Raw genomic sequence first — 23,425 nt, forward strand, 5'->3', positions numbered from 1 at the left:
GGGGGCAAAAAGAGGTCATGGCAAGGCTAGCCTCTCCTGAGAGGTGGACATTCCTCTTGGTACTTGATCTCTGGCTTTCCCACACAGCCACCCCCCCCCAGCTGTCTCCCAAGCCTTTTGGAGCTTCCTCCTTCCCCGGCTGCCAGCCCCCCTTCCTTGCTACAGCTGTTTTCATTGGACAGATGGGTGGGTTTCTATTTTATTTAGCCAGTATCAGGTAGAAATTCTTCTGTTACCCATTGACTTCTTTCTTACTGTAAAAGCTGATGTCAGGGATCCATGCTGACTTAAGTTTCATCACCCAGGATGGACTTGCCTTCTGCTAGAGTGTCCCATAGATAAGATAAGCCTCTGGGGTCCATCCCACCTGTATCTTAAGTTTCCTTCTAGCTACACTGGCAGGGAGGTCTGCTGCCCCCCAAATCCTTAAGAACCCATTTTTGTTCCTGCTGATTCCCAGCCTTGTTGTGACTCTCATGGGAAGGGGGCAAGAACTGGGAATCGATAAGGAAGAGTTAATGCTTAAGTTCATAGGCATTAAGAATTACATATGTCTGGTAATAAAAAAAATTGTGCACCACAGTAAAAATGTACTGTGGGCCCATTTGAGAATCACTGCTGCCTCATCTGGATACTTGTCTTCATTCTCCCTGCATCTGGGCATTCCTGTCTCGGGTCGGCCAAGCAGTTGGTCTACTCCCTGCCGGACAGACCACCAGCTTTGGCTTCTCCAGCCCCACTGACCTTGCTGCTGAAGCTTCCAAGCCGCTGCCCCCCCGGGGGAGCTGGTGGAGTGAGGGACCATCTGCCGTTAGAACTGGGCTCAGTGGCTGACATTTTTACATCTGGTTTGAGTGAACACTAACTTGCATTGTGTATAAAGTACAGGGTTATTTTTATCCTGACATGTGAGGTTCCTTCACGTCATATCCACAAAACTGAAATCCAAAACATCCCAGAGAAGGTTGTTTGTGAGACATTCTGCAGATTCTCATGTCGCCACATCAGGTTTCACTTAACAACATCTGTAGAACCTGGCTCTGCGGCCTCTGACTACAGGAGAGCTGGCGTGGGGTACAAAGTGCTCCCGACTGCATCTGTCTGGCTCCGTCACGTGAGCTTGACAGAGCTTCGCCCGGGCTTCCCATCTCTCCCCAGCCGAGGATGGTAGACACCAGGAAGAAGTTCTCCCATGTTGGCAGGTCCTCTCTGTCTTGCCAACCCACCTCCTCTACTTCTCCACTGAATCTACACCCGCCTTTTTCTCAAGAATAGTTTCTAACCATCCGCCTTTTTCTCCCCAGTTCTCACTTGTTGCCTTTCTTCTGAATGAAATGGGACACCATGGAACCCAGTGGTTCAGTCTGCCCTTTGTCAAGAGCCCTCCATATACTGATGGCAAGCAAGCATTTCCTTTGGGCCAAGTTCAGAGTTCATATTGAGGCAGGAGAATTGGATGTTCAAGATCTTTGAACTTTCTCTCCTGGAAGAGGAGAAGCTGAAGCTGAAGAATAGACCAGAGATTCTTTCCAATTCCTGAACAGTTTTTAATGTGCTGCCTCGTACTCACATTTCCAATGCTCTCTGTCTCTCTGTCTATTGAATGTCTTTGAGGCCCTAACTATGAAAAATTCTTTTTTTAACAGATGGCTCCCTTGCTCAGAGTTGGGAACCTGGAAAATGATGAGGCCAACTTTCCTTTTCTCATTCTCCTTCCTCCCAATTTCCCACTCCATCCACCACTGATTTCTCCCCATATTTCCTAGGCCATGCAAGCTTTTCCTAACACTCTTTACAGGGACATTATTAACTCTATGCACTTTGAGTCTTGGCAAAGGGCAAACTGGGCTTTTGCTCAGCCTCCTTACTCCACTCACTCCATGCTGAGCACAGGAGCAGCTTCCCATCTGCTACCCAACCTCTAGATCTCATAGTGAGCTGATTCCTTTTAAGCTTGTTTGTGGCTCCAAAACCAGAATTCCTATGTCCTACCTGAAGCCCAGAAATGCTGCCTTTCCCCTTGTTACAGAATAGCCCATTCAGATTTTCCCAGGAATCTCTCTAGTTTTCCAGGTCCTCCTGTTCAGTCACTGAGAGATTAATTTCTACCTAGCCTATAGAAGACAAAATTTAGGCCAGAGAGTGGGAGTTCTGGCCTGGATTTTTATTTTGGAGAAGTCCAGGCAGAGCTTGAGTGGTTTTTAAACCTTTCTTTGTTCTGGTCCCTGCCCCAGGCCACCCCCCCACAGAAGGTCCCCAAGCAGCTGATACTGCTGTTCAGGGAATTGCATTTTGGGGACATTCTGAAATCTATCTAGCTTATGAACCAAGATTTGAGTGAGAATTTGAATATCTGAGAGATTTTCTGTTTTTGCCTTCTTTTCTCTCATTTCTTGAAATTCCTGCCTTTCTCTATCACATACACTCATTGGCCACAGAGCTCCTGGTAGCCAGTCTGCACCCTTAGGTTAGCTAGTATGGAAGTCTATAGCCCAAGGGGAGCTTAGAGCCTAAAAGTTGGTCATGGGTCCTATTCCAGAAGGACCCAGATTCTTCTCTTTAGGCAGGCTGGGTTCTCCTACATAAAGGTGTTACAGGTTGATTAAATCACAGAATCTCAGAATGAACTGAGACTCAGGGTGTACTTTCAGGAGTCCTCCCTTCTCTAGCCAGAGCCCCTAACAAGCTCAGAGATAAGAGTGCTCACTCTAGGTCCCATCCTGGAAGTTCCCCAAAGAGAGTTTCAGAAGGGCTCCTGACATTCATACCAGTGTTTTCAAATTCAATAAACTAAGTTCAGTAAGTCTTTGTTAAGCACCTACTATGTGATGAGCTGTCTGCCCTCAAGGAGTTTACATTCTGAGGAGAGAGGCCATGCACACCAACAGATTTTATACAAGAAAGAGTATTTTATTTTATACAAGACCAATATTTGAGGAGGGAGGAAAGAGCTAACAAGAAGTGGGGAGGGGTGGCTGGTTGGCATAATAGATAGAGCACCAACCTGGAGTCAGGAGAACCTGAGTTCAAATCCGACCTCAAGCACTTAATGATTACTTAGCTGTGTGGCCTTGGGCAAGCCACTTAACCCCATTGCCTTGCAAAAACCTTAAAAAAAAAAGTGGGGAAGTTGGAAAGGTGTCTCAGGGTGGGATCACCCAAGCTGAATCTTTGACTTAGGCTTTTAAAGATAAGAAAGAAAAGGGAGCAGTAGAAACCAGGCATGGAGTGAGTCACTAATAGTCCATTTTGGCTGGAATATTGACAAAATGATGGACTCACATGAAATAAATTAGGAAAGGGAGACTGAGGTCTGGGTACAAGAAGCTTCCTGGGTCAAGCTTTGGGAGATTTTGTCCTTAGATCAGGAGAGAGCAATGGTTGGTGTTTTATCATGGGAACACATCACCAGACCTTTGTCCTAAGAAAGCTGTTATGATATCCATGTGTATGATGGTAGAGATTGCAGAAGGAAACCAAAGGAGAAGAATCTCTAAGCATCCATGAAAGGTGCCTTGGACCTGCGCTTGGCCTGAGGCTGTGTGGTTAGAAAGGAAGGGCTGGAATAAGATATTTGTAAGGTACCCTTGGAAGGACTTGCTTGGATACAGGGCCTGAGGAAAGAAGAGGAGCCAAAATAACTCAGGCTGTGAGCCTAGGTGACTGAGAGAATGGTGACTTTTTCCATAGAAATGAGGACATTTAGAAGGAGGGTAGATTTAAAGGATTAAAATGATGAATTCAATTATGAACATTGAGTTTGAGGTGCTGAAGATGCGTTGAAGTAGGAATGTCCAGCAAAGCCCAATACAGGAATACCAGCAGCATCTTGAGACACTTATTGAACAATGTCAGGGGAGTGAGTGTAGAGAGAGAAATCCCATGATTGAACTTTGGGAAATACCTAGTCCAGTTTCCTACTCATATCATAATTCTGGATCCCACTGAGGACCTGGAGATTCCATCACATCTATTCTTAAACTCTTCCAGCATTGGTTCCAGCTATATGTCATTGAAAACAAAAATATAAGTAGCTGTAAATTTTCAGAGCTGTGGAATCAAGATTAATATGAGCCAGGTCCTTGATAGAGGAGGTCCGTGAGGTTCAAATGCTTTTAGGTTTTTGCAAGGCAAATGGGGGTTAAGTGACTTGCCCAAGGCCACACAGCTAGGTAATTATTAAGTGTCTGAGACCGGATTTGAACCCAAGCACTCCTGACTCCAAGGCTGGTGCTTTATCCACTATGCCACCTAGCTGCCCTCAAATGCTTTTTTGAAAAATAAAACGACTACCTAGCCATTCTACATGAACTCATAATACTGAAATCCAGAATCTCTTCTCTGGTGATCTTGAAGTAGTCATCATGTCCTCCGTGGTATAGGGTTCCAATGTTCCAGGTTAGTATGGATATGTCCCTGTAGGGACTGATAATAACAGAATTTTGGCAATTTCCTGAAGTTATAGTTAATTTTCTGGCTCAGAGCTCAATCCAACAGCTTGCTAAGTAGGAGTTAGAGAAGATCATTGTCTTGAAAGATTTGTTGAGAAGAGGGAAGTTGGCTCACTCTGCTAGGCCTTTCTGTGAACATTTGATTTGAGGCAATTACTGTGCCAATGGTAGAAGGCATCCCAGCTATCAGACCCAAGCAGGTGCTGCCAGAAGGATAGTGAGGAGGCTCTCCAGCCAGTGGCTGTCCTGCCTGGGCTCAAGCTCAGAATTCTTCACATATTGCTTTGTAAAGAGTGACAGCAAAGAGAAAACAAACCTACCCATGTCCTGGGTTGTGTCCTGGGACCATCAAGATTCCTTGGAGACTTGACCAACAATAATGATAATAGCTGACCTTCCTATAGCCTCTGAGGCTTCTAAGGACCTTTGCATACACTCTCAGAAGAGTTTTGTAAAGTAGGTAATGCATACACTATACCTGCTTTTACCAGTGGGGGAATTGGTGGCTGAGATGGGGGAAAATGTGACTTGCCCATGGTCCCACAGCTATTAAGTGACATCTCTTTCTGGATGGGTCCTGCCCAGGCCTCCAGCACCTCTGTCATAGAAGGAGGTATGCCCCTGCATCAGTTTCTGCAGAGGAGAAATCCTTCTTTGGCTTATACCAGAAGGATCTCATTTCTTTTTGGAGTCTCTGGAAACCCTTGGCAACCATGGGTCTGGAGCTGTTCTATTGGAGATCAGATCATCAGAAAACACCCACAAAGGCCTTTGGAGTTAGCGGGTTTTATATCTTAGACATAACACTGTGTGTTTGTGTATATATATGAATATATGCAGGCCAGAAAACAGCTTGAAGGTAGGGAAAGCTTAAAAATGAATAAGAAATTAGGCTTTGGTAGAGCCTCTGTATTCTGGGGATTCCCCATCTAAAGAATCAGCCTCACCTAAGTCGAGTGTTGGGTTGACACTTGATGCTTGCCCCTCGGGTCACCTAGTCCTTAAGAGGCCATGGGTTCCCTCAGAAGGGATCCCAGAAGGAGGCCTGCTCATGGCTCCCTGAAACTTGTAATGGTTAGCCTGTCAAAGACATTCTTTAGGTGTCTCCCAAGGAAGCAGGAGGCCCTGCGGAGGACTTTTCTTAGGGTAAATTTCAAAGAAAATTCCTCTTCTAAGTGGATCTAATTTCTTCCTCCTAGGGAACTTTGATGGGAAGTAAAGTCAAAAACCTGGCAAGCGGGGTGGCTTCCTGGAGACAAATTTTTCAAATATAGATGCTAATGAAATAATCTAGAGGAGGCGCTTCAGGAATACCGTCACTTTTCTCATCTCCAGGATCTGTCCCCTCCTCTGGGCTCACGTGGTGACCCAGGTCCTATCACCTCTCATCCATACCGAGCACCACCTCTGGACTCAGCTGACTCCAGGCTTCTTGCTGCCAGTATAGCCTTCAGAAAGCCCATGAGACCAGCCTGCTTGTTTCTGGTGTACATCTTGGTTGCCTTGAGGATGAAATGTGCTTTTCAGCTTATACCCAGGCTTCTGGCTCTAGACTCATTGCACTCATTCTTCCCTCTCAAAAGACTGCCTGAAATGATGAGTCCTCAATTCATTGCTACATGTCCCATCTCCCTGCTCAGGTGGACTCCCGGCCTGGACTGCCTTCTGTCCTTCCCTTGCCCCCTTAGCATTTTCAACTTTCTTCAAGGTTCAACTGAGGGGCTACCATCTGTCTGAGGCCCTTGTTCCCTGGGAGTGCGGCTCCTTTCCATCTCCCTCAGATTGTCTTCTGTGGGCATCTCTCTTTAGTTGATGTCTTCTTTCCCTGCTTCCAGTACAATAGAAGATCCTCAAAGGCAGTTTTCTGTTTTTGTCTTTGTAGCCCCAGGATTTAGTCTAGCAGCTGGTGCCTCATTAAGGCATGTTGACTTTGTAGATTGTAACACTCCTTTGACAATCATGCACATTTTTCATCTATGGTGTAGAGATAAAATCCTAGCAGTACGAGCCTCCAGGGTAGAAGAGTTTTATGGTAAAAGAAGCCAAAGAGTTGAGCTGCTGGGCTTGTATGTCTGGAATCTGCTCTAATTTGGCTATCATTTGATTATACTGAGAAATAAGCCCTATCCCACTTCAAAAGTGCAACCTCACTTCCAGCTCCAGTCTTATTTGAATTCCTTTGATCTTGGTTACTGTCTTGTCATTCGAAAGCTTGGTCAGGCCCTTCACCTGTGGGGCTGGAGGGAAGGCAGTGTAAGACTTTGGATTAAGGGAAAATAACCCTACCCGTCTCTTTTATACAAGTTCAGAGTCCACAGTGATTGGGAAGATCAGGAGACAGGAGGGAAGGGACCATCACACAGATAGGTTTGTGTTATTGCATGTGAAGGTTAAGCTCCTGGAGGATCAATATGTCAAGATCTCAGATACTCTCCCGCCCAGGATCAGTGAGACTCTGGAGAGATACAGGGCCAGAACCTGGGCTCACAGCCCTGCAGACAAGCCCCCCCCCCCCCCAGCTTGGCTGGATCAGAGCCTCGGGGCCAGCCAGTTGATTGGCAGAGGTGCAACAGGGCTTCCCCTTAAGGGCTTTTAGCTAAAGCACTCTGACTGGGCCTCAGTGGATCTGGGCCTCCTTGAACTAGGTGGAGAGCTCCCCCCTCCAAAGGAGATCCCATTGTAATGAAGGAGATCAGAAGCATGGCCTGAAGAATCCAAAGGCCATTAGTGGTGGGGGCTTCCAGGAAAGGCTTCATGTAGAAGATGAGCTGCACTTTATGAGAAGAGAAGAAAGACAAGTGGGAGGTAAAGGGTGTTCCAGGACTGGGGAACAGCCAGTGCAGAGACCCAGAAAGAATATCTTGAATTAGGAGCCAAAAGAACCTCAATCTGAGTGCAGAAGGCTGGAAAGATAGGTTGGGGCCAGAGGACTTTACATCTGATCCTAGAGAGAGTAGAAAGCCATTAGAGTTGATTGATTAAGGGAGTTCCATGGTCAGATCTATATGTAGGCAAAATTCTTTGATAGTTGTGTGTCTGAATTGAGAAAACTCTTAAGGTAGGAAGACCCATTAGGATACTGGTAAGATAATGAGGAATGGAATTGAGATAGTAACTGAGAATGGAGACAGGGGATCAGCTAGAAAGGTTGTGAACATGTACAGATTTGACAGCTGATTGGTTATCTTTTGAGAGGTGGGGTGAGGGAGGAGTACAGGATGAAGCCAAGATAATGAGCCTGACACATGAAAGATTGTGGTGACTTTGAAAGGAATAAGGAATTGTTCAGGAGGAGGGATAATGAGTTTGGTTTTAGACATGTTGACTATAAGATGTCTCTTGGGACATCCAGTTTGAAATGTCCAATTGATACTGAAGAGGCCTGACTTTACAGACCTAGGAGTTTGTGGTAAGCCCATGGAGTTGATGAGGTTAGAGGGAAGAGAAGCGAGCCTGGGACAAAAACAGAGAACACCCATAGGTCAAGGGACATGGTGGAGCCACAACAAGCTGACACTAATTAACTGATAAGGATCTGGTCTGATAGGTAGGAGAACCAGGAGAAGGGTCTTGAAAACCCAGCGAAGAGAAATTATCCAGGAGGGCAGTCAGCAGCACCAGAGAGGTGAAGAAGCATTGGGACGAAGGGTGGATCACGGGTGACTTTGGAGAGAACTTTTTCAGCCGAGTAAGGAGGTAGGAAGAAGCTTCAGAGTAGAGGAGTGCTTGGGAGGAAAGGCAGCAGGTGGAGACAGCTTTTCCAAGGATTTGGCTGAGAAAGGCACCCTTTTCTGAATAAAACCAGGTGAAGGGCTCCACAGTGTCTAAGGGTAAGAAGTTAGGATTGTCCATCATTGAGTAGGAGATGGATGGTTCTCAGCTTCCTCATTGGTCTTTAAGCTATCTTGCAGCTCTGTACTGACATTCCCATGAGCCCAGGCTATCAAGGATGCTGATGTTAGGCAGCAGTTAAATTGTGTGACAAATCTTGGAATGTTTATAGATTTTATAAAAATCAAAATGGACTATAGCTCTCCTTTTTTGTGAAAGTAGTATTAGTAAACGTGTTGCCTCTTAGCTGCAGTAGAGAAGCGAATTACTTTTTGTATAATATTTGACATTGTTTGTTAAAAAGAGTTTTCTATTCTAAGACTAAACAGTTGCATGGAACATGTTGCATTTTTTCTAAGGACAAACTCAGTTCTTTGACGTGATTGTGTTGATGGAAGACAAGTTTCCCAGCCCTGCCTTAGACATTTGCCTGCCTTCAGAGTGTTTACATTTGTTTGAATTCTGTGAGGGTCCTAGCACCCTGTCAGTCTCAATGGGTATGACCAGCAGCACTGTTCCCTCTTTCCAGGTCCCAGAGGTTTGGAGTGCTCGCCTTCCTCTCCCACCATGAATTCTTACTTTTACAAGTTCATGATCAACTTGCTGAAGAGGTTCAGCAGTGATCGCAAACTCCTGGAGAGCAGAGGAGCCTTCATCATCAGGTCAGCCTCCACCTTCTTCCTCACTAGGTTCCTGCTTTTCTTAAAATAACATCACATGATAGATTCGCCCTTTTCTTTTTCTCCTCCATCATCTCCTCCCCCTACCCCATTCTTTTTCTTACTCTGTGTTTGTCCTTAAAAGAGAACTCAGAGGGCAGCTAGATGGTGTAGTGGATAGAGCACCGGCCCTGGAGTCAGGAGGACCTGAGTTCAAATCCAGCCTCAGGCACATAATAATTACCTAGCTGTGTGGCCTTGGGCAAGTCACTTAACCCCACTGCCTTGCAAGGAAAAAAAAAGTTAAAATAAAAGAGAACTCAGAACTTCTTCAACAACACCTTGAACATCACACCTAGTTGCTCGTATTGCCTTTTCAAGGCAAGGTTGATGTTTCAAAACAAAGAGATTCATTTTTTACATGTTGAGAGACCATATTTTCCCCTGAGGTTAAATATCCTCTTATTAAGCTTTGTTGTCAGATCCTATTTGGTGGGGGAGACAAATGAGCCAGATGGAGCATGAAATGAGGCTGAGCTTTAGGTAGCCAGGCTGCTGGTTTGTCTGGGGTCAGTGGCAGCACCGCCTGGGCTCTCCTGATGAGATGTATCTGCCGGCCCTGCCTCAATCAGTATTTGGGGATTGGACTGGCCTACGGGCTCCAACCCTGGGAGCTGAGGGGGATGTGCTGAGCCTGAGCCTTTGTTTCCCACTTGACTCTGGAACAGGGTCACTGGAAGAGCGACCTGTGACAGCTGGCCCAGTGTCACCTTCAGGCCCCTTGGTTCTAGGACATAGAAGCAAATTCTGATGGAGGCACTGAGGGCTGTGTCTCTGGAGAGGCCATGCTGCCCCTGGGGCCTGTTGAGAATGGAAAATTTGATCTGCTCTCTGCCTCTTGGGGCTCACCATCTAAATGAAGATTCAGGAAGGCATTCCATGATGTGGGATTAAATGCTGAATGTGGGATTCTGTATAGGAAGTGTCAAGCTGCTGCCAGGCAGCCCCAGAAGTCAGAAAGCAGGACAGTGCTGGGGAGGATGGCTTGCTTTCCCTCAGGCCCCTCACCCTCAGGGATGACACTAAGGGAGGGAGCTTTGATGACAGCCCAGCCCAGAGGATCAGTACATCATAGAGCATCTCCAGTTTGTTCAGCTCTTCCTTTCAAGAAAAAAGAAGAAAAGAAGGCTACTGGAAAAAATAAATCTTGTTTCCTCTTGCATGTGAGGTCATGGAAGGGGGGCAGGTAGGCTGATACAGTGGACAGACCCAAACTTGAGGGTCCATTCTTAGTCTCATCTCTACCCCCTTTCTAGTCATGGGACCTCGGGCCATCCTCTTTTTTCCTTTCCAGGCCTTGTTCCTATCTCTAAAGTCTGCTTTACCTTTCCTCCTAGCATTATTGTGAAGAATAAATGGGACAATGCCCTTGAAAAGGCTTAGGAGATGGTGACGCCTTACTGACAGGACATTAAAGAGGGAAGAGGCTATTAGATCCCAAAACAGGGATCCAGCCATGTGATAAGAGGGCTGGAAAAATCACTGAGCAAGACTGGGGCTACTGGTGCATTTCTTTTTTTCTTGGACTTCTGTTCCTTGAAGAAGGTGAGCACAATGCAGTTCATGCACATATTGATCAAACCCCATCTCCTGTCCCAGGTGCTAGGCTACCTCAGCCATCTTGAACACATCCAACACTCCAGGCTTCATTTGAAGCTTAGATATCTCGGGTCTCAGTGGACAACTGATGAGCCCATTTTCGTGAGCCCACCTGTTCCTGAGGTCCATCTTGGATGGACCTCTAGCAATGTCCCCACCTTGTGCCCAGAAGGCCAGGGTCTCTCCTGCCTTGCATGGCTCCCCATAGATAGACAGCTACTTTTGGATCTGGCCTCACATTTGGGGCCATTGCTACAGAGTCGATGTCATGCCCACACTCAGTCAATGTCACTGCAGGCCTCTCATTGGAGATTCTCAATATGTGAGAGGCAGTGCAGCAGGACACAGTTGTTAGCAGTCTTCAAGGAAGAGCTGGGTTCAAGTCCTGCCTTGCATGGACACATCCCTCTACCTTCCAGTGCTCTGGAAAGCTCTCCAAGACTCTTCCATTGTAAAAAAGAGAGGGGTAATCTGCCTTGGGACAGAAATTTCTTCACCTAAGAGGGTCCTATACCAGAGAAATTCCAGCCAGAGTCAGTCCCTAGACTTGCTGATCCCCTCTTTGGGGGTTCTTCGGAACATTTGTGATATCTTTTCAAACAAACAGCTCACATTGGCATTCACAGCACTCTCCCCTTCCATGTGGTCATTGCCCACAAGAGCAGCAACCTTCATGGTGCCCCTTTCATGTCTCCTGCCCTTCTGTCCCCCTCCTCCTAAGCTTCTTTTTCTTTGAGGCTTTCTCCAGTGCCTCCATTGCTCCTGTTCTTCTAGTCATCTATGCTAGGATCTCACCTCTTTTTTTTTTAACAGCTTTGATCTTGTGTTAATCAATCCATTGTACTCCAGTCTAGACCCCTTATTTCCATCTTCTAAGGATCATCCTGGATCCTATCTCCCCCCTCATCTTCTGCTTGCCCTCCAGGCTGCTCTGAGGGTCTTCTGATCACAGAGATTCCCATCATCAGTTGTTTGAAACCTGCTCTTCTCTCGTCAAGCCTCCCAACACATCCCTGCTCCCTTCTCTTTCAGCTCACCTCCTGCTGTAAGAAGAAAATCAACTCAATTTCAGTCAGGAAGTTTCCATTAAATGCTTACCTTTTTAAAAGGTAAGCTTATGACTTTGTGCTGGGGTTATAGACAGAAGCAAAAGACAGTTCTGCCCCTAGGGAACTCACACTCTATGGTGAAAACAAGTTGACAAATAAATATGAGAAGGGGAGATGGAATTTTAGTTGAGCCTTGAAAGGAAAGAAAGCATGGATGCCAGCCTGAGATATTCCTGGAGCTGAAAGATGGAGGGTCTTGTTCATGGACTGGTCAGGAGGCTAGAACCATTGTATCAAAGAAGATGCATTGGAGGAGTAAACTGTAAGAAGTCTGGAAAAGTAGAAGGGATTTGTCCTGAAAGATTTGGAATGCCCAACAAAGTATTGGTGTTTGATCCTGGCAGTCACTGAGTGGAGGAGTGACCTGGTGAGACTCACTCTTGGTGGACTGGAGCACGAGACACTTGAAGCAGGTAGACCCCTGTGCAATCATTGCTATTGCAATCGTCCAGACCTGAGGGCATACCGGTCTGCTCCAGTGTGGGGACCGTGTCGGAGGAGAAAAAAGAGGCATGTTGGGAGAGGTGGAATCAAGAGGCCTTGAAAACCAGTTAGATGGGGAGACAGTGAAGAGTCCAGAATAACCTAGTACCTAAGGAGCCTTTATCCCCTGGCTCTGTGTCTCAGAACCCCTCTTCCTTCCACCCTTCTCCTTTGGAAGACCATCTCCTCTACTGCTTGCCTCATCAATTGTCCTTGTCCTGAAATCTTCCAGCTCCTTCCCCACTGCCTACACATCTTCTTAGACATATACATTTTTTTAAAATCCATCACTTGGAATTGAAAATTTATCTTCCTAAATTTCATCCTCACAGGTGACTTTTCACTCCCAGAATACTGGAAAGGGTCATCTATCTTCCATTCACTTCTTTTTTCATCTTGTTTTGTTTTTGCAAGGCAGTCGAGTAAATGTCAGCTAGTAAATGTCAAGTATCTGAGGCTGGATTTGAACTCGGGTCCTCTTGACTACAGAATCAAGGCTCTGTTAATCTTGTTGATCTCTTGCAGTCTGGTTTCTAACCCCACTACTGCTTAAAGCTGTTCTTCCCAAGATTCCCAACAGTCTTCTGTCTCCTAATCCACTGACCTCTTCTCTAGTCACATCCTCCTGGATCTAGACACTATTGACTACCTCTTCTCCCCAAGTGCCCCATACTGCTCTGTGCTGACTGTCTCATCCTCTAGGTCATGAATGTTCAACCTTTTAGTTCTTCTGGACCTCATTGTCCAACAAAACTTGTCGGAGACAATATATAAAACTTGTTTATATTTATGACTACAACGTAGTTCATCTTGCCAATGAGTGTAATAATAAATGTGATGCAGGTGGCATGAATGGACTTTGAGAACCGTGGGTTGAACATGCTTGCTCTAGATTTTGCCGAACGTCCCCCCAGGGCTCTGTCTGGGGCTGCTGCGCCCTTCAGTGATCTCACCTGCCCTTGTGGATTCAAGTTTCATATCTGTGCGATGACTTCACAGTCCTGTTCTTTCTCCTGAGTTCTGACCCCACTTTCTTAACTCCCTGAAGCTCATGATCCTTGGATGTCTTTAGGCTTCTTATATAACAAAAGGAACTCTTCTAAACTCTTATGCCTGATGTTTTGTTGAGAAAACCACAAGCCTCATCCTCCCAGGTTCTCAGTGATTTCCTCTTCCATTCTCTGCAGTCCATGCTAACTCATCCAATTGATCCTTCAGGTGTTACCAGGTACTAGGTCTCATCAATTAGGTTTCAATATCTCTTAATCCATCTCCCTCCATTCTCCTTCCTTCCACATTCTCACCAGATCCCTAAATACCTTTTGTAATGACCTTCTACTTGGCCTCCCAGTTTTAAGTGTCTCTCTCTCTCTCTCTCTCTCTCTCTCTCTCTCTCTCTCTCTCTCTCTCTCTCTCTCTGTTCTTCACACAGCTCCCAAAATCTTCCCAAGGTACCCCTCTGCTCTGAAGTCTTTAGGGTCTCCTGGCTGCCCCAGTGCCTGGTAGTGAAGGCCCTCTGCACCTTGAGTGCCCTCTGGCTTTCTGGCCTTGTTTCATGCCAATGTCCCTCTTATGTTCTCCTTTCCAGTCATCTCCCTCTTCCATGGAGTCACATAGACTTCTCTAGAATAGGTCAGACAGAAACCAATAACTCCATGACCCATCAAAAAACAATAAAATAGGGGAAGCTAGGTGGTGCAGTGGATAGAGCACCAGCCCTGGAGTCAGAAGGACCTGAGTTCAAATGCGGTCTCAGAGACTTAATACTTACTTAGCTGTGTGACCTTGGGCAAGTCACTTAACTCCCTTGCCTTGCAAAGAAAACAGAAAAGAAATAACGGTTTCAGTGATAGAAGGAAAGGAGTAAGGCCAGGACTCTCCATGCCATTTTGTTTCTGCATAGAAAATACATGAAGGTATGGATTGAAATAATCTCCCAAATGAACCCAAGCCACAGAATCTGAGACTTGGACTTGAACAAGGATCACCTCTCTATTTAGTCATTAGTTCCTCCTACCTTCACATTTTGGACATAGAGAAATGCCTTTTGTTTGTCAGTGCCCTTCCTTTCTAAGCCATCATTCCCAGGACTGAGCAAAGTCCCCATTCAGTCTGACCATGGCTGAGGCAGCAGGACCACTGACCCCAGCTCCTGGCAACTGTCTCACAGCCCACTGAGCTCCTCCATCTCCTTGGGCTGGTTTTGCCTTTGGAGTCAGTATCTTGGGGTGATTGCAGGATTCCATCAGGTCTGCCTCAAACAAGTCTGGGCCACCTAATGAAGGAAGATTCGTGTGCTGGCTCTTTATGGGGCAGAGGCCTCTCCCCTCCCCCACCCCCTTACCATGGAGGGCCTGGGCTCCCCGGTAGCCTGAGTTCAGCCTTCCTCTTACGGTGCTTCCCAACCCAGGACAACATTTTCCCAAGTGCCCTTTGCCTAAGGCAGCAGGAGACCAGAATCACAATGCCTACTCTGTATCCCCCTCCCTCTGTGCCCACATGCCAGACAGCTCAAGGGAGACATCTGGATTCCCCTGGAGGCAGTGTGATTAGTAGATTTAGGACTGGCTAAGCGTGAGAAAGATCCAGATTCACATCTCATCCCTGGCCCTCACGTTGGGCAGATCCCTTCACCTGATTGAGTACTGCATTCAGTGGCATTTGAAGTCCCTTTCAGCCTTCAATCCATGATCCTCAGGTCCTACAAACTTGTTTTGGTTATTGGTAAGGCTCCACAGGAAACCTTTAACCAGGATTGGACCTGAGTGGCAACTGGTAGAAATGTCAGCCTTCACTTTCTCTTGGATCTGTTTCCGGTTCTCTTTTTCTTTTGACTGAAGGGGCACAGAAGGTGCCTGAGATGAGCCCTTTTAGTCCTGATAAGACATTCAGTAAATAATTTATTGGCCCTCTCGCAGGGCATCACTGTCTGTCATCATTAAGCACATCTTAGATTCATGCCCTCTCAAAGGCCAGGAGACAGACCCTCTACCAACACTGCAGTGGCTCCAGCCGTCCTGTCCAGCCACGAGCTTCCCAGCCCCTGCCCAGACAACCGAGGTAGGGAAGAGTCACTGGAGGTTTCTTGATGGGACGGAAGGCTGAGTTCCCACTAAGACAGAGCCTTCTGAGCAGGGTGCTTGAAGCAATTCGTTCACCCAAAGGAGCACGGCTTGGGGGAGACAGACTTTTGCCTCTGTGGCCTGTCTGTCGCCACCCATACAGTCTGTTGTCTTGTGAAGATAATCCCAATTCATGCCAGTGTTGGAGAGATTCTACATAGCCAGTCTCACTCAGACTTCCTCAGGAAAAAGCCTTTGTTTTGGGTCCCAATGTTCTCTGGCTTCTTCTTGAGAGCCATTTGATTGTGTTGTTACCTGATAGGGAGCTAAAGAAGACTCTGCTGCAGGGGAGAATGTGGGCTGCCAGGCCTGGGCGGCAGAGCTCTGACAGCCTTCCCAGGACTTGTATCTCTCACTCTTCCTTCTTTCCTGGCCACCATGATCAGGTCATCTCATATCCTGAGACCCTGGGCTCCAGATTGTAGACTCTGGAGAGAAGGACTGGCTGAGGACTAAGCCCTCTGGAGCTAGTACTGGCTTCAGAACACAAGGCTGTCTGCACCCAGCAGCGAGAGAAGGGAAGATAGGGCACTGAGCTTCAGACCGGTACCCCGTCCACCACTAAAACAACATCCCAGGAGGTGGGTGTGTGTGCAAGTTACCTTCCTCAGCCCCTTCACACCCTCCATGCTAATGTGGGCAGAACAAAGTAGGGGTTGTTTTCACATGGATCATTCTATTTGTACTCAGCATAAAGGGGGAATGGGGGTGGCAACCAGCCTCTTTGATCAAGTGTGATATGAACTCAGGCATAATCCAAACAGCTGTGATCTTTATAAGGGATGCTTCTGTGCTGGGAAGTGAACAAGTCTGCGAAGACATTCTGCCTGGCCTGCCAAGATGGCCCTTTGGCCAGCTGCCCTTTTGCTTTAATGAGCTGCATTTTTCCCCTCCCTCTGTTGTCTTGCAAAGAGGAATGACCAGAACATGCTTTTTATTTTGATTTGGGGAGGAGGTTTTCATCTCTGTAATACTTTTTTTTAACTAATGCAACCCGATCATTGAACTCTTAAGCCTTTGACCTGGTTAAGCCTCAGTCCACTTTGTAATCTCGAAATTCCCACCTTATGGGAAAGAGAGTTCATGAAGCCCTTCTTGTCTTACCTAAAAATAAGCCTGTAAATTAGGTGGGAAATTTCTTATACGAGAATCCCAGGAACAAAATGTATGAACAAAATGGATATACAATAGGGATAGTTGTACTTTACTTAAAGAATGATAGCTCCCTCCCTCTCTCACCTGTTTAGGTGAAGTCTTGCTTAGAGAGGGGGGATGATGTACCTGTAGAAGTCCCTTCCCATCCTTAACTTCCATATCTCTTTCTATCTTCTTTTTCCCTGATTTGACCAGTTAGTGAACCAATGCACCACAGCAAGGCCCACCATTGATAGTATGCCCAAGTACGTCAAGCAGGCTTACTTCAAAACCTTTTGTGTCTGGGGGACAGCTAGTGGTGCAGTGGATAGTGCATCAGCCCTAGAGTCAGAAAGATCTGAGTTCAAATGTGACCTTGGACACATAATACTTAACCCAGCTGTGTGACCATAGGCAAGTCAAACATTGCCTTGCAAAAAAACAAAAAAGTAAACCAAAATATTTTGGGTCTGGTCTTTTGGTGTGTTGTGAAAAAAGGACAACTACTGAAGCAGTGCTTACCAGTCCCTAGAACCTGCAGTTAGTTCTTAGTTGAAGAGATGACCCAAAGGAAAAAAAAATCTCTTTCAGTGCAAACATTAGGAATTTCCAGTCTGCTGGACTCATATTTTGCCTAAAAACACTGTACTCTTATTTAATCATGGCAAAATCACTGAGGAGGCAGCCTAAGCTGACCTAAACCCTTTTGATCACTGCTGTCCTTCCTGTTCCCCACTAGTCCCCCCAGATTTCTGCCTCTATCAGCCATAGCAGTTACATATTCCTTTGCCCTGTCCTATACCCCCACATTCATCCCTTTTCCTAAATCATTTCTCTGCAAGTCATTCTAAGAAGAATGAATCTATGGTCCTCTCTTTCCCATGTCTACTCCCCGAATCCTAGCCACAGTCTGTCTTCATCCACATGTTCCCTGTTACAATGAGATTTTTTAAAATCACACTTTGCCTCCAGCCCTCAATCAGGCCCTAATATTTGAAGGACACATGGGTACTTCAAGCATATTTTTCTTATCTTCCACTTTCAGCTTTGGTGCATGGCCTTCATTTTATTGGAATAAAAATGAAGTACAAAAATAGAGTATCCACCTAAGATACCCAAATAGAAGGGGCCTGGACTGCTGAAGGATTTTGCTTTTACCAGCTTATCCGGGTCTACATTAAGGCCTTGGCACAGGGGGAAAAATATAGAGTGGGAACAGTTTGCAAAGATGTAGTCCTTCAACCCTTGGAAGCCCCAACAGCTGTTCTCCTTGGGAATACTTCTTCTGAAATCCATCCTTAACCACTTGGCCAGTCAGGCAAAATGTGGTGTCCTCAGTCATTTTGCACATGCTGCCTTCTAATATCTTAAGTAGAGAATGCTAAAAGAATATAAGGGGCATGTAGACTGGGTTAGAATTTAAAAAATATGAGGATGGAAGAGTTTTCCACTGAAAAAAAAATCCTGCCCTTGGAGCTAGACATTCTTAAAGACTTTAATTAGAAAATGGGCCCTCTGGAGTCTCACCTAACTTTCTTTCAGTGACTTCCAATTCTTTGGATGAGCTTATTTGTTGACACTCCATTCAACATCTTAGAAAACCCTCAAGGACAATGGAGAAGGCCATCAGAAGGGCAGGAGATGTCTACAAGACTCCAGAGCAGCCCTTCAAATGCAAAGAAGTTAGGAATTTGGGGTCCTGGTCAGATAAAACTAGGAGCTGGTCTCTTTAAGTGTACTCCCCAAATTGTCTCCATTTGAGTTCACTGTCCTACACATCGGAGCTGCACCAGGACATAGATTACACCACACTGCCTGTAAGAATTTGATATATTTTCTTCAGGAAAATGAAAACCACATGTGATTGACCGCCTTAGAATGGAACAGGATTAATTAAGTTCTTGTGTACGTGTGGAGGTGAGGGAGTAGGGAGGAGGAGGAGGAGGAGGAGGGAGGAGGGAGGAGGAAGAAAGGAAATGCTGCCTGGACAGGCCTTTGCCCAGAGAGCCACAGAAAATCCAGAGTTCCTCTAAAGGGCATTCTCCCCATTTCTCAAGCAATCTTCTGAATCCCCTGAACAGGAATAGCAGGAAGTACAATTCCTTACCCTTTTCTCTGGACACCTTCTGGACTTCAAAAGACAGTGGGTTTGGCATTGTTGTAGCATCGTTGAACATGTCAGACATCTACGTCCAGCTGCCCAGAGATCCAGGCTCTAGCTGAGAAGGGTGGGGAAACCTTGTTCCTCCTGTCCTCCCTCCACCCAGAGCTATGTCCAGTTGAAGTTCCAAATCTCTGGGTGTCCTCATTTAAAACCTCCAGTTCTCCAGCCACAGCCCCTGCTTCTTCCTCCTTCTGAACCCAGAAAAGATCTTTCTTTTTGTACCCAAAACAAATTAGGAACGTTTAATTCCCTCCACTCCTCATGTCTTTGGACAGCCAGAGCTGCCAAAGGGATCATCAAGAACTCATTTTCAGGAAGTAAGAAGCCAAACCTTTGTCTGGGTGGTGGAGCCTTTGTTTCTTCAGGGAACTCTGTAGGGCTTTCTGGATCTGCTGACCTGGGGGGCCAGGAAACTTTTAAAAGGTTATGGGGGGACAGCTAAGTGGATAGCGCACCGGCCTTGGAGTCAGGAGTACCTGGGTTCAAATCCAACTTCAGACACTTAATTACCTAGCTGTGTGGCCTTGGGCAAGCCACTTAACCCCATTGCCTCGAAAAATCATTAAAAAAAAAAAAGGTTATAGGGGATTCCCATGCTCTATAACTTGGTGTTTTTTTTGACAGTAATAGAAATTTCTAAAAGTAACAAATTTCCATATTCTGCCCCTTCCCATGCCAACATTGGGCTAAGACTGTGTCCAAGCAACGCTAACAATATTTAGATGTCTTGATGTTTAACATTTTTTACATGCTTTAAGTTGTAGGGATGATTTTCAAATTAAATCTAGAATTGAATGGTTCTTACACTCTTAGAAAGGTCTTTTTTTTTTGTCATTTAAGCTTTTGCATTGTCTTCAGAAGAAATAACCATTTTTAGGAGATTAAATAAAGCTTCTTGTTCCTTGTAGAAAAGTAATACAGCTCCTGAGCCCATGTAGGGATTTTGGCTTGTCAGAGCCTAGTTATGGGGGGGTGGGGGGTGAGGCTTCAATTGGGGTCTCTATGGAAGATCAAAATCACTTTGGAAGCATCTGGTTGAGTCTGTGTGTGGGGAAGTGCTCTGAGCAGTCCAGATACCTATTTTTAACTCACACTATAATGGGTCCATCTGAGCTCTTAGTTTCCAAGGTGAATAATGGACTTTGAAAAAAATTCATGGCTATCTCCCAGAAGGGTATATGGTTTGTTTGGAAGAAGACTGGGGTGGGGGTGGGATGTTAAAAAGGAGGAGTTTCATGTTTGTGGGAGTAGGGTGAGATTATTCCTAAGGAAAATAATTTGCATCCATTCATTCATTTCAGTGGCATTGTGGCAATCTGATGAGAGAGGTATGATCCAGAAATTCCTAATGTATTTAAAGTGTCTCAGAATCTATATGGAGATACCCAGCCTAGAGGATTTGGGCTTGATGCCCTTTCAGGAGCTAACTTTTAAGTGTCATAGACCAATCTATTTTTCTTTAGTGCTTTTGGCTAAATAGTCTTTCCTATTTAGATGAGTACAAGACCAACAATGAGTTTCTGATTGGAAAAGTAAAGGAGGAAACCATGTATTGGGTCGGGGGAAATGAGAAAATGCCCCTTTGGTATCATTTATAGGAAAATCAACCCAAAGAATGAGCCGCCCTAGAGCAAATATACATCCCCCATCTTGATGGCTACCCCAGGTTCCTAACTATGGAGATGATGAACTGAGGGTGCATTGGACCCTGCCCCAGACACAGTGATTGTGCGTGTTGGCATTTAGGACCCCCAGAGTGAGCAGCAGCAGTACCTGTGGTACTGGTGCAAAGCTCTCCTAAGGCTGCAGGGGAGCCCCACCTCCTGACCAGGGATTATGGCAAGAGAGTTGGGCAGTCAGGCCTTACTAGTCATGTACCACAGCTGATCTCTCGCCCTTTTTACTCTTCACCAGGGGTTATAATTCCTGCCTTTAGCAGTTTCTGCCCCCATCTGAGGCAGATCTGGTGGTGTTTTGTGCCTGTTTCTCCTCTCTCCCCCACCACTACCACCCCTTTCCCATCAATCACTCTGTCCAACCTCCCAACCATTTTTAGAAATTCTGATTTCACTGGACCCATGTGACAGTTTGATACCCAGGCTACTCTTGATCTGACCCTTCCCCATTGGGCATATCATGCCCCTTCTCCCTCCCAATTATTCATCTTTTCTCTTGGCTCCTGCCCTTTTCTCCATTCACACTGAACTCTAAGGACTTAGACTCTGGAGTACACTCTTTAAAACCCTTCTTATTGTTTCTTTTGCTGTTCATCTTTTTTTTTTACTTAGTTGGTATCTAATTTCCTATATTCAAACTTTTGTACAGCTTCTAGCTCTCCCTGCAGGAGTCACACTGGCTGCCCTTCCCCTCCCCCTCCCCATCACACTCTTCCCCAGTTTCTTTGGGCCAGTTTCCTGTACCGGAATCCATCTAAGCCTCCTTGTTCTACCACTAGGCTCCTTTCTTTACCCTTATTTTTTCCCCTCATGTTATCTTGGGTCATCAGTAAGTTTCTGGCCATCTGATAGGCTTCCCTGATGTGTCCACTTAGTTCTTCAGAAAGGTAAAGGAATCCATGGCATCATTCTTAAAAAACCCAGCCCTTGCTAATGCCACATGGAGAAACAGCAAAAAACTGGCTTCTGACCAGTATTTCAAACTCTGTTGTATACCTCACCCCTGTAATGATGCATTTATTTTTATTTACTTCAGATTCTCTGTGGCCATAATCACCAGTTCTTGGTCTTTCTTCTTCTGGTTAGGAAAGTGTTGGTCAGAAACATTCTCTCTGTTTTCCCTGACAGTGATGCCCAAGTGGGCTTATGGGGAGCTCAGGCAGGAACTCCCCTTTATGGCTGCCTCAGCTGCCCCATTGCTTTAGTATAATGGGGTTTTTTTGGTTTTTTTGTTTTTAGGTTTTTTTGGCAAGGCAAATGGGGTTAAGTGGCTTGTCCAAGACCACACAGCTAGGTAATTATTAAGTGTCTGAGGTTAGATTTGAACCCAGGTACTCCTGACTCCAAGGCCTGTGCTCTATCCACTACGCCACCTAGCCGCCCCTAGTGTAATGTTTTTGGGTTTTTTCCGAGAACATAAAAAAACTAAGCTCTTTTTTCTAAAAATTAATATTTGCATGCCAAGAAGGGCAGGAAGGAATCTGTTCAAGGTCAACTAGTGCGTCAGATGTCTATTCTAACTAAGATTAGAACTCAGATTTTTTCCCCCAGGCCTGTGCTGCCCCTGTCTGGTCACTCAGCCTCAGTCTTACAAGTCTTACAGGTAGGTGATCCATATGGTGGGAGAATGAGCCATCCAGTAGCCAAACAGGGAACTGGATCGTCCCTGGGTCAATGTCCTCTGATATAGTAGGAACCATCATTTACCAGCAAAATATCTTTAAGGGGCGGCTAGGTAGCGCAGTGGATAGAGCACCGGCCTTGGAGACAGGAGTACCTAGGTTCAAATCTAACCTCAGACACTTAATAATGACCTAGCCGTGTGGCCTTGGGCACACTTAACCCCATTGCCTTGAAAAATCTAAAAATAAAAGATTATGGACAGAGCAAGTGCAAAAATAAAAGTCCCACTAGTACCATAATGACCTGGCCTGTAGGGTGGAGAGGAACAGGTAACAGTGGCTTTGGGATATGCAGGTGAAGCTGCTTTCTGCAGGGCTAAAATAAACCATCTCTTATTTCCTTCCATCCTCATGCCATGCCTGAGAGCAGAATCCACCTGCTACTCACTTATTTTAAATTCAATCAAAAGAATACCTTTTTACATCATGTTGCCTTTTCTCTGGCACCCTTCTCCCAGCCAGACTTGGGCATTCACAACATGGTGGACACCTGGAAGGGTCCAAGAAAAGTCTGTGGGGCTCATCTTGGATTCCAAGTTCAATCCAGGGGTTTTCCATCAGTATTGATGGACAACATGAAGTTGGGTCAGTTGTGGCCTCTGGGCTTCAGTGAACTCTACATGTAAGAGAGAAGCACTAGGGCAAAGTGAGAAATGATCAGAGCCATTTGGGGACCGTACTCAGTTCTTAAACCTTTTGGAATGTGGGGAGTCTCCACAGCTTCCACTCTACCAGGAACCTGGATTCGATGCTTTCTCAAAGGAACAGTTGATACTTTTCTCTTCTCCCTCCTTCTCCCCACCCAACCCACAGTCACTGCAGCTATAACTTAAGTCCAAGATTGGCATGTAAAGACAACCTCCTACAATTTAAAATCTAAGCAGTCTTTAGAGTCCCAGTGCATTTGTGATAGGAATTAAAAATGCTTACAGGTTTTGGTTTTTAATAATACTTCAGTCCTTCCTCACAACATTATGCTTGGGTATCAGACCAGAAATTGGTCCTCGAATCTCTCTATACCCGCTGTTTCTTACCCTTGCTGGCAGAATCCTCCAGCATCTCAATTTCTCCTTCATTTCTAATGCCTCTTTTCTTTTTCCTCTTCCCACCCCCTTGTTTTGAAAATGAAAAGAAACTGAATGAGTAGCAGTGAGGAGATTGGTTGCTTCCTTGGAAAATTAGGCCACAGCTGTCAGGCCAAGCAAGTGCAGATAGCCCTCTGAGGATGGAGCTGCCCAGAGCAATTGCTCAGCCCCCTCTACCACTCCCCTTTTTAAATATAGGTACCCAGGAGCAGAGAAGAAAGCAGAATGTTGGGGAAATGGGAGCCTAGCAGGAGATAATTGATTCATCCTGTAGAGAGAGAGCGTATCTAGAGCATGAGATCCTGCTACTGCTGACATGGGGAATTCCAAGCCAGAGAAGGGGAGGCTGTTATTATCTAGCTGAAATGGG

General features: G+C 45.8%; 1 protein-coding gene across 1 annotated transcript in view; it reads left to right on the forward strand.

Moving 5' to 3' along the window:
• VAC14 (VAC14 component of PIKFYVE complex) overlaps nt 1-23,425 on the forward strand; it is a 123,381-nt gene that overhangs the window by 63,063 nt on the left and 36,893 nt on the right. Inside the window, exon 14 of the mRNA XM_074199234.1 lies at nt 8,812-8,944. Within this exon, the coding sequence (XP_074055335.1) occupies nt 8,812-8,944 (133 nt within the window). The remainder of the gene's footprint in view (nt 1-8,811; nt 8,945-23,425) is intronic.

Source organism: Macrotis lagotis, chromosome 1 (assembly GCF_037893015.1).
Source record: "Macrotis lagotis isolate mMagLag1 chromosome 1, bilby.v1.9.chrom.fasta, whole genome shotgun sequence".
Taxonomy (NCBI): Eukaryota; Metazoa; Chordata; class Mammalia; order Peramelemorphia; family Peramelidae; genus Macrotis; species Macrotis lagotis.